The sequence below is a fragment of the Trichophyton verrucosum genome, assembly GCF_000151505.1.
Source record: "Trichophyton verrucosum HKI 0517 chromosome Unknown contig00845_1.f1.exp, whole genome shotgun sequence".
Lineage (NCBI taxonomy): Eukaryota > Fungi > Ascomycota > Eurotiomycetes > Onygenales > Arthrodermataceae > Trichophyton > Trichophyton verrucosum.
In genome coordinates this window covers 46,086-56,511 of record NW_003315233.1, presented here as the reverse complement: position 1 = coordinate 56,511, position 10,426 = coordinate 46,086, and the positions used below count along the sequence as shown (strand labels likewise).

Genomic DNA, 10,426 nt, shown 5'->3' with positions numbered 1-10,426 from the left:
ACCTCTATCTGCCCCCATGGGTCGGGGTAGGGGCATTTTTGAGGGGTAGGGGCTCAAGCCTATCTATTATCTAGTTTAGCCCCTAAAATATAGAGTTTTATTAAATTTAATATTTACTATACTATATCTAGTAACCTCTATTAGAAGAATATTTATCTACCTTAAGTATTTTATTTAGTTTCTATTAATAGTTAGATCGTTAGCCTCTATAAATATAGAGGTTACTAGTCCCCTATTATTAATTTATCCTAGCTAAGCTATCTATTAGGAGCTTAAGTAGCTACTATCCCTAAAATAATATCTAAATCTAGGCCTAGTATACTAGTATAAGTATTTATCTTACTCTCTAATAGATAAATATATAGCTAAAGCTCTATTTTATAGTAAAGAACTTAAATACTTCTACTATATTAGTACCCCTATAATACTAATTAAAAGACTATATACTAAAGGTACTAAGTCTAAATTATTAACTACTACCCCCCTCTCCTCTACTTCTAATAACGATATAGTAATAGAATAAATTTTAAAGGAAACTACTCAAACCTCTATTAGTAAGAAAACTTATTTTAATTCTCTAAAATTAAGCTTAGACTTAATATTATAGGCCCCTAAGGTAATTCCTCCTTCAACTAAAAAGTTTAAAGATTAGGATATTTCCTCTATATAGTCTAAAAATATAATAATAGATTTAGATTTATTAGAAAACTCTTCTAGTTTGGACTTAGATAGTTTAGATAATTTTTTAGGAGATAGTAATAGTAATATTATAGCTACTACTTTAACTAATTTATATACTAATAAGTTACCTTATCTAAATAATAATATAAAAGGTAAAAGTAAGAGTTATACTATAAAGAGATCTAGATAAATAAACTAAATAATATAATTTAGAAATAAATATTTAGAGTAATAAAATTATCTACCTCTAGATAAAATCTATAGTAGAAATTAAATACTAAGAAAGAGTTTAATCATTAGATATCTAATATTAATTACTAGATATCCAATAAAGAGCTTTCTTAAAGTAAGAGAAGCCTATATATAAGGAAAGGAAGAGAAGTATTTAGGGAAAATACTTTTTAAATTAATATTAATATAAAGGACCTATACCTATAGAATATTATACTAATAGTAGTATAATTATATATTAATACCCCTAAGATCTATATTACTAATATATAACGCCCTATTATAGTAACTAAGTAGCTATAAAATACTTCCACTACTACTAGCTATAAAGTATTAATTTTATATTTATAACTATTAGGCCTAATAAAATAAAATTTTAAGCCTTTAATTATTTAATATTATAAGTATCTCTATATATAATTAAATATTTACTACTAGGTATTATTTACTAATTAGATAACTAATACCTAGCAGCGAGCGTAGCTCGCCGCTCAAACTTTCTTGTGTAACTATACTAGCTAGCTAACTAGTTAGTTAGCTGGCTCACCAGTCATCCCTGTCCTTAACGGGGCCCCTCGAGAGCCTCCACTGGAGGACATAACTGGCCACCACTAAGGACTTCTAGTGCTTTTCGTCATGAGCATGTTACTGCTAAGGTTGGGCCCGACTTTTCTCGTCTTCTAGAATAAAATTGAAGCTATCTAGACGGCGATGCCTGTCTTCAAACGGCGTACTCCGTCTCCGGATGCATGAGAATAATGAATATAAGAATTGAATGCCCCATATATAGCCCCAACGGCCACGTTAAAAGACGACGCTACGGAGTATCCCGTTCTCCTCCTCTGCATGTCTCTGCTGCTCAGCTTCGCCCTTGTTGCTCCCTCGGTTCTCGTCTTTCCACAGGGTACTCTTTCTCCTGGCTGCTTGGAGCAGAGTAAAATTAGTTAGGCATGCATCCCTCATCCCACTCGGGCGGATATATCGACCTCTATCAAATATATCCCTCCATCCACCATCCTTTTCCAGAGACAGCAAAGTAGCCAGCAAGTAAATACGGACAGTAGATAGTAGATAGTAAATAAAATAGAAGAAATACTCCGTACTATATATAAACAGCCTAGCGCTGCATGTCACGGGCGTCCTCTGATTGGCTCTGGCGCCAAACGTTAAATTCTGCCTTGTTTTTGCGCTGCGAAAAATCTTCGACTTTCTCGACTTCATCAGAACCTCGACAGATCAACGACCGCGTTCGAAGATCGACCTGGCATGTCCGTTTGTCGCCAGCTGGCCTCCAGACGCCCCCGCTAGGGAGACCATGACGGCTGGCCATGGCTGCCAATCCAGCAGCTGCTCGTGTTCGCGAGAACCAACGCCGTTCTCGCGCCCGCCGGAAGGAATACATCCAGGACCTCGAAGCCCGGCTCCAGCGATACGAACGCCATGGAGTCGACGTCACTATCGAAGTGCAGACCGCAGCCAGGAAGGTAGCGAGACAGAATGTCATGCTGAGATCGCTGCTGAACTCCTTTGGGGTCACGGACGCAAAGATAGACGAGTATCTCGCATACGCTGAAGAACACAACAACACCCCTAGCTCTGCCCCTGAGAAGCGGGTCCTTGCAGCTGCAGCTGCACCGGCAACAGGGCCTGCAACTGCACCAGAAACTTCACCAGTAACTTCACCAGCAACGTTACCCGCTACAACAGTGCCAGCGGTGGTTCCAGCAGCGGTGCCAGCAGCAACCGTGGGACAATCTTCGCCTGCACCCGTTCACGCAAGTCCTGCACCATCAAGGTGTTGCCGGCCGAAGCAGGAACCCCGGGAATGTCCAGCCCCAGTAGTGGCTGAAAGAGTACCCTCTGCAGCACCACAGGCCTGCTCCGCTGGTCCGGCTGACAGCACCAAGCCCCAAGTTGATGCCGCTAATAATAATAATCCATCATCGGGCTGTGTGTCCGCCCCCAGCTCATCTAAACAGTGGAGTGAAGACACCACTCCTTGCGAAGAGGCCGCAAGAATAATCGCGAGCATGCGAGGGGACTGCGATGAGCAATCTGTGCGTGCTGAATTGGGATGCGGACCAAACACAAGCTGCATGGTCAACAACATGACCATCTTTCAGGTGATGGATCAGGGATGATATCCCGACAAGTCCAAAATCATGGTCGTCGATAACGAGACCAACCCTGGAATGATAACAGTTTCCTTTCTTCCTTTTTTTTTAATATCTTGATCCGTCTATCCTTCTCGGCGAAGATCCCTGGACCGTTTACCTTTATAAACGACGAGAGAAACGAAAGAGCCTGGGAAAGAGCCTGAGCTTCCTGCTCAAAATCATGATTCATTATGGCAGTCTAATTTCGAATTGATTAACAATTACCCGCCTTTCGAATTAAATATTCTTTCATCTATTTCGATAGAAGGACACTCAGGCCTTGGAAATGAGAGATCCGGGAACTTGTTCATGCTTTGATGGCATATATCTTGAAGGAACCTATGACCTCGTCAATAGTCTGTGGAGTCTCCGTCGGAAAAGAAAAGAAAACAGGTTATATAACTTACCCGCCCATTCGTTAAAGTCAACATTTGCAACTTCAGCCGCCGACTCGGCTGAGACCACTCCACCACTGCAGCAGCCTGGCTTACTCTTCGTGCCACAGCCACTAGTAGCCTGGCCATCGTCTTTGGCGGTTGTATAAACGTTCAGGTCGGATTTAGTGTCGATGATAAGGACTTCTGTATGAATCGTGAGCACATATACATGGCCATTAGAGAATCCAAAGTCGTCCAACTACCCCCTTGGAACATACCGTCAAAACCAGCTTTGCGAAGGTACTTCTCGTAGTTCTGAACCTGACTGGCACCAGCAATGCAGCCAACATAGAGAGCCACGCTATTAAGGATTTCTGCTGGAAGTGGCTTTTTAGCAAGGATATCGCTGATGGCAACTCGACCACCTGGCTTGAGGAGCCGGAACATCTCGTTGAAAACAAGCTGCTTCTCTGACTCGGGGACAAGGTTCACCACGCAGTTGCTGATAATACAATTGGCAACGGAGTCAGGGAGGTTGATGGCCGTGATCTGCGAGTCGACAAAGGATACGTTCTCTGCCTTTGCGTTTTCCTTGTTCTTGTTGGCCCTCTCGAGCATGTCCTATCCCAAAACAAATGTCAGCACCTAGACGGCATGGTCTGAACAAACTACTGGACACAATGGTTATCCCCCATTACCTTGTTCATGTCTACCCCGATGACCTTGCCGGTAGAACCCACGGCCTTCGCAGCTAAGAATACATCGAATCCGGCGCCAGAGCCGAGATCAATCACACATTCGCCCTATTTACCGAGTTAGCGATATATTGCAAATCAATTAAACAAATCTCAGACCTCTTTCAAGTTTGCCAATGCCAGTGGGTTGCCGCAGCTCAGCCCAAGATTGGCGTTTGCCGGCGTGTTGGCCAGTTCTTCCTCGCTGTATCCAAAGGCCGCCGCCACCTTTCGGCTATAGGCGTTATCGTCACTAGTTCTAGCGGCTAAACCATAGTGCTTCTGAACATCGTTATAAACCCGCTGGTTCTCCATAATTGCCTGTCAAATAACCCGCAGAAGATGCCAATACAGTGGCTTCAGAGTGCAAAAATAGCGGATATTCACTCCCGCCCTTGTCTGTTTCCCCATTGTTTATATATCTAACGCCTCCGAGTAGCAGCCAAGGAGGGTATGTCACAACCATCTTCTGATTGGTAGGAGAGAAGCAAACAACTCATAACAGGGGCTTGGACCCTCCAACGGCTTTCATGTTTTCATATTTTACTTCTCATCCGAGCTACTAATACAATTAGAATGAATTATATGTAATATCCGTGTCTAGATTCAAGGCCCAAAAGCAAAAGAGCTGTACTCCCCCTCGTCTCGTATAAGTAACGTGCATAAATAAGTACATGTCCAGATTCCCCTCGGGAAGTGCGGTATGACCTCATCTTGGATTTGATGGCTACCTGGTCCTCCGTCGAGATTGCGCCAGTAGTTAAATAATAATAAGCAGGATATGTTCCCAAAACAAAAAGGATTGTCGTCGGGATAGACTGACGGAGAAGTCTGAGCGAAAATAACTATCGTCTCCCTACAAGTTTTTGGCGTTCAGACTGGGCATCTGCCGCCCGCTGCGTCAATAGTTACCGTTCGTCTCAGGTGTCGCTTGTTGGCTTGGTTCAAGTGGAGCTTGAGTGATTATCCGGCCGAGTCTGATCCCGATACGGCGCGAAGCCACATTCAGCTTGAAGGTACACCTCCACCTCCCGTCTAGTGTGAGTGGAGGCTTAAGGCTGAAGTTGTAAGTATATGTCCAGATTCCTCGTCTGGGTGCGATGTCGTAGCACAAAGAGCATGCCTTGACAGAACTAGGACGGGATCTCCTGTTTCATGGTCTTAGAAAACCCCCAGTCTACTGCGTTTTTAAAGATAAGGATCTCAGCCCGTCGGTAGCAGGAAGCTCCACTGGGCGCGACGATACGGTCCTATACCGAGCAGCAGGTCGAGATGGCAATTGAGTGGCATTCTGGTAGGTATCACCAGACCTGTCAGTAAATGATGAATAAGTGCCGCCACTAATGTCTCCGGGAAGTTCAGTAACATCTTGGTGATGGGCCAAAGCGGTGTCCGTCACCGTAGACTCGCCATGCTGTACAACATACGTTAGTATCACCACGGGAAGCAAGCGGGGTTGGGCTGTATACGTACAGTAAATGGAATTGGTATCCTGCGAATATAACCCACACTTTTGTTCACATCTGCCCAAGCGAGGACTATTGATTCGTCACCCTGGAGTACCATGAACGACATCGCGAAAAAGCTGCATCTTGCGGTAAGCTCCTTGGTAGTAGCAAGCCTTCGTGCTTCCATCACACTTGAGTTAAGGTTAGTCACAAGGTAGAGGTGGCCTTTGTCGTTTACCATGCCGAGCTGTTTTCCAGTTAAGGAGAAAGCGCCACATTGTACCCGTGTGCCGAGACGACGTCCATGTCCCGAGCCATCGGCTTTGATCTCGACCCGATGCCCAGTCTTGGGAGACAACAATAACGGTGTACCTGATTGTGTCCATGTTGTGATACACACCAAGTCATCTTCTCCACCTACGCCGGGCCTATACAGGACTGACGAAATTCCTCCATCTTCCGACTCATGTAGTGGAATAGGATAGTGGCAGTTGGAGAGCTCTTGGAAAGTGAACGTTGATGCTCGACGAAGGAAGGTTTGTATTACGCCTTTCGCATTTCTTGTGCTTGCTATGAGCGTCTCCCCATCTGGCGAAAATGAGAGAGTGTCGACAGGTGGACACTTCTCACATTCGCTAGGGGTATGGTATCGGTTATGAAGACGGAACTCCCTTTGGGGCTCAAACATGGTGGTTTTAAAGAATCGAACAGTGGCATTCTCAAATCCGACAGCAACGTGTGACTCTCTTGGGCAAATGGCAATGCTCTTACACCACTGAGATGAAGGCATTTGATATTCCAGGGGTGCAGCGGTGGGGAAAGAAAGATTGGTGATTCGAAGCTACGGAATAGTTATGAGCGTCTGCCAGATGATAGAAACAAAACAATAAAGGTAATAATAGCATGCACACACCGTGAGTTTTTGATCCTTGCTTCCAACGATATACGCTAGATATCTTTTCGTAACAGCAGCAAGGAGGCATGAGCCTTCGGTGGGAATGATCCTAGTCACGGCTGCAGGCGTCACACCAACATCCCATACTTGAATTGTCGAGGGCATCCAGAATAGGGCATTGGTGCTGTTCTGTGAAAGACTGACATTCATAAGTTTTGAAACCTTCCCTTTTCCTTGGGATTTTGCGGCACTAGTCAGATTCTTCAGGCAGATTTCCTCTGGTCGCTGGTTTTCCATTGATCCAGACGAATGGGAGCTTGCATCCCCTGAGGCTGTAGATCGGTGTTCTCTCTTCGGTTTAAACAACCTCGAAATTTTCCTCCCAGGCAATGACTTACTCGAGGTACCAAGGCGGGGAGGTGAAACACTATGCTGACTTGCCGTACGATGGATATCTGCTATCTTAACCGGTTGCTTGCGATGGGTCTCAGAACCATTATGGGCGGAATGGTCGGATGTATTGGTAAGATGTTGTCTAGAAATCTCAGCGTCAGGGCTAACCACTTCCGTTATTGACCCTAATGAATGTTCTTGATTATGAATATCTTCAAAAGCGTGCCTTGTATCGGGTGACACTGGTGATATGCTAGTAGCGGTGGTAGGAGATCTCCCTATAGTGATCGGGCTAGGGTTTGGGTTAGGACTCTGCGGAGGCCTAAGAGATGATGATGGATCGGAGAGTATCTATATGCATACTATCAGTTTTACCGGAATCAAAACGTAAGGTATATTTGTTGACGTCACGAACTTTGGGTGGAAAGAGTTGATATGGAGGGGAGAAGTGCCGTAGCTCGCTGGGAGGATCGGCATTGTATTCAACATCATTTAGTAGCTCCCATGTTTCTCTGATGAGGGGTATCTCGCGCGCAAGAGTTACTACTTGTTTGCATTGAACACATTTCGTGTTTGAGGGTAGGCCAATCTCAGACCCTTCGGTCGGTTTCTGCGGGTAATGTTAATGCCTGTATTATCTCACCAGAGAGAGTTGCACGGAAGAAACGCACCGGAAATTCAAGTTGCTCTAGAACCCGTAATTGAGTATTTCCAGCAAGGTGGCAGGACTTGCAATTTAGCGCATATACTCGGGGCACTCGAGGTACCATGTCCTCGGAAGTCTCATTTGGGTCATCAAGAAGAGTTATGCGTCTGTTCACCTCTGCAATTGCATGCATCAAAGGTCCGTCGCTTGATCGATGTATGATTTGTCTGTTTGAAAGCGATGAACAGAATGACTTGATGGCCTCTACGCCATTGACGTCACCAAGAAGCCCTGATAAATTTCGGAATCCATTGATTGGGGGTGTATCTGGCAAAATAGTTCGGAATGCTTCGCTAAACATGGACAGCAATTCTAGTTTTGGGTAATTGTTGGGCATGTATATTTTATCCAGACTGGATAGAATTGCATCTCTAGTTTTGGCACATGAGGCTGGGAGGTCAAAGTCTTCAGTCTCCTCCGAAACTGCATACTGAATCGAGGCGCCAACAACGAACTGAGTGATATCTCTCAGAGCCAAAAACTGTGTCAGCCAATTGTTAAAGGGGCCTTCCTGCTCAGCAATAGTAGAGACATATCGCTCCGACAAGCAGTCATGTAATGGGTACTTCGTTATACGGTCAGCAACCTAGCTTTAACAATGTAGGAAGGATAAAAATAAAAGGAGTAAGATAACGAGATATATGGAAGGGAGGAGCATACCAAATCCAGGGCCAAGTTGGGCATCTCCTTCATCAGCTTTGTGGGCAGCGGGAGCGATGTAGGATCCATACGTAACGCATTAGCCATGTCTCGGCAGATAAGTAGGAGACATGGTCTTGGGCCTGGGTAACGGTCGTGTAGTTTATCAAGGAGCCGATGGATTCGAGCAAACCGGTGCTTCTGATCCTTTATATCTGGAAGGCTCTTGGGATGAAATGATAGTACACGTAACGCTGTAGAGACAAGGTCGGCCAGCTGCACATCCAGCTGCTGGTGGACATTGAACAGATTCTCGTGTCCCTCGAGAACAACCTGCAATACGAATTCTATGGACCGCGATATGGTCTCCCAATTCGCCAGGAACCCCACATATTCTTCAACCTGCTCCTTGTCCGAAGGAAGCGATAGGCGCTGGATATAGAGGACAGCGTTGAGTTGCGATAGCAGAGTACTGACAAGTTGTTGGAACTTCTCACGGTTGCTATCAGCGTATATTCGATCCAGCGAGAACCTGCCCAGGAGCTCCAAAATTATATCATCGGCATCGCTTCGAAGGCTGAGGAGTCGGAAGACGTTCGCAAGATGGAGGAACTGGGTAGATGCAGTTGCAAGAGCCATGGCATCGGCCCCGGTTGGGGGTTCGGTCGTACGCCCGTTGCGGGCTCGATTGACGGAGAGTATTCAGATTCCCGTATCCTCGAAAAAGTGTATGAACCGCTCCCCGTTCTCCTCCTGGTATCCGTCCTTCTCCTCTACTCCCACTTTTCTGCTAAGCAGTATTCTGGTTTTGCAGACCGGCTTCCTTTCGAAAGGGCTTCAGTTCTAAGGTCTTGACTCCAGTTATACGGCGCGTTCGACACTCTGGAACCAACGTGTATGCAGGTCCGATCCCCTAGCCAGGCATGAAACGGATGATCGACTTCAGCGACAAGATAGCTCGGTGATGCCTTTCGTACGATGGATTGCAAGGCATTTCATAGCGGGAAGCTCAACCTGTTAGCGAAACCAGGAGGTCTGAATAGCTCCAGGCTAGTCTCAGTAGACCATCGGAAAAGAGATAGCCAGGTCCAGCACGACCACAGGTAGACAGATGGCTATTTCGTCGGTAACGATAACAGGCGGACGACAGCAATGGCGACGATGGAGAATAACCAGATATCGAATTTCAAACGGGCCAGCGAATTAACGATCCCTCTGCATCAAGTGGGACATACAAGAGTTTTAACTCAGGCGGCTGCCCAGCCACGATCCAGAAGCGCAGCCGTGCTTATATTTTTTTTGTCAGTCAGTCAGGCAGTGATGTATATCTGGAGCGGCCAGTGTAGTACTCCGTATGTATCAGTTAATAATAATACTTCTGTTCGGCTCAGCCCCTGGTCCAACTGTCTGTTTCTGCTGATATGCGTCTATCTGCTTTTCTGAGGCGATGTTTGTCTCTGCCTGCTGCTTGGACGTCATTCAGCTCCGTCGTTACATGAAATGTATATGCTCATGTGGCTGTCCGCGGCCGGGAGTCGGGTTGTTTTGGGAGATTAGGAATATCGCTACTTGTACTCCGTAGTACCTCCCGTACTTTAGAGTGCTTGTATGGAGTAGATGGCTAACTAATCTGTCCCCTCTCCCCGTAGACAACTGGAGCAGATACTCCGTAAGTACTCCGCAACTGGCGAGAAGGGCTCACTTCTCCATACAAAAAGAGTTAGCTGCCCTTTTGTAGATTCTATCCACGGCGGTTGGCCAGCGGGCCGAATAACAATGGGGAAGAATTCGAACAGCTGCGGCTTTGTTCTGTGGGAAGAACATCCAATCAATGGGCGGTTGGAAATACGATAAACTCCCGGAATGGCTGTTGTCGTTGTAATTTTTGTTTTCTCCTTTTAATTTCCTCTGGTAGGGCGGAAGGCTGAGAGTATGGGGAGATAAGTACTGTAAATTGATGTGCCAGGAAAAGTCACTTAGTGCGGTTACTATGACACAGGATCTGCTCTGGTGGGCTCGAAGAGGGTTGGTTGGACTTGAACTCCCCCGGCCGTTATCTCGTCTTCTTCTGGTCAGCTTCTTTCTCTTCCTCTGCGGCTTCGGGAGGCGTTTTTTCCCGATATAAACGACGCAAGCAAGTGCTCGGCAGACCAACCCGCTCATTTG

At 45.8% G+C, this 10,426-nt stretch overlaps 3 protein-coding genes across 3 annotated transcripts; 1 reads left to right on the top strand and 2 right to left on the bottom strand.

The window, feature by feature from the left end:
* Window positions 1-2,240: 2,240 nt before the first annotated feature.
* Window positions 2,241-3,053, top strand: TRV_06947 (uncharacterized protein; the record flags this gene model as incomplete). The annotated part of the gene is made up of 1 exon (XM_003019000.1): window positions 2,241-3,053. One exon carries the CDS (start codon window positions 2,241-2,243, stop codon window positions 3,051-3,053), a length of 813 nt encoding a protein of 270 aa, XP_003019046.1.
* A 322-nt stretch (window positions 3,054-3,375) lies between these two features.
* Window positions 3,376-4,494, bottom strand: TRV_06946 (ubiE/COQ5 methyltransferase, putative; the record flags this gene model as incomplete). Its single annotated transcript, XM_003018999.1, has 5 exons — window positions 3,376-3,407; window positions 3,476-3,649; window positions 3,724-4,066; window positions 4,144-4,248; window positions 4,300-4,494. The coding sequence occupies 5 exons, from the start codon at window positions 4,492-4,494 to the stop codon at window positions 3,376-3,378; spliced, it is 849 nt and encodes a 282-aa protein (XP_003019045.1).
* Window positions 4,495-5,613: 1,119 nt separating this feature from the next.
* On the bottom strand, window positions 5,614-8,899 carry TRV_06945 (WD40 repeat protein; the record flags this gene model as incomplete). Its single annotated transcript, XM_003018998.1, has 6 exons — window positions 5,614-6,468; window positions 6,541-6,854; window positions 6,921-7,193; window positions 7,279-7,458; window positions 7,559-8,207; window positions 8,282-8,899. The coding sequence occupies 6 exons, from the start codon at window positions 8,897-8,899 to the stop codon at window positions 5,614-5,616; spliced, it is 2,889 nt and encodes a 962-aa protein (XP_003019044.1).
* Window positions 8,900-10,426: the final 1,527 nt, after the last annotated feature.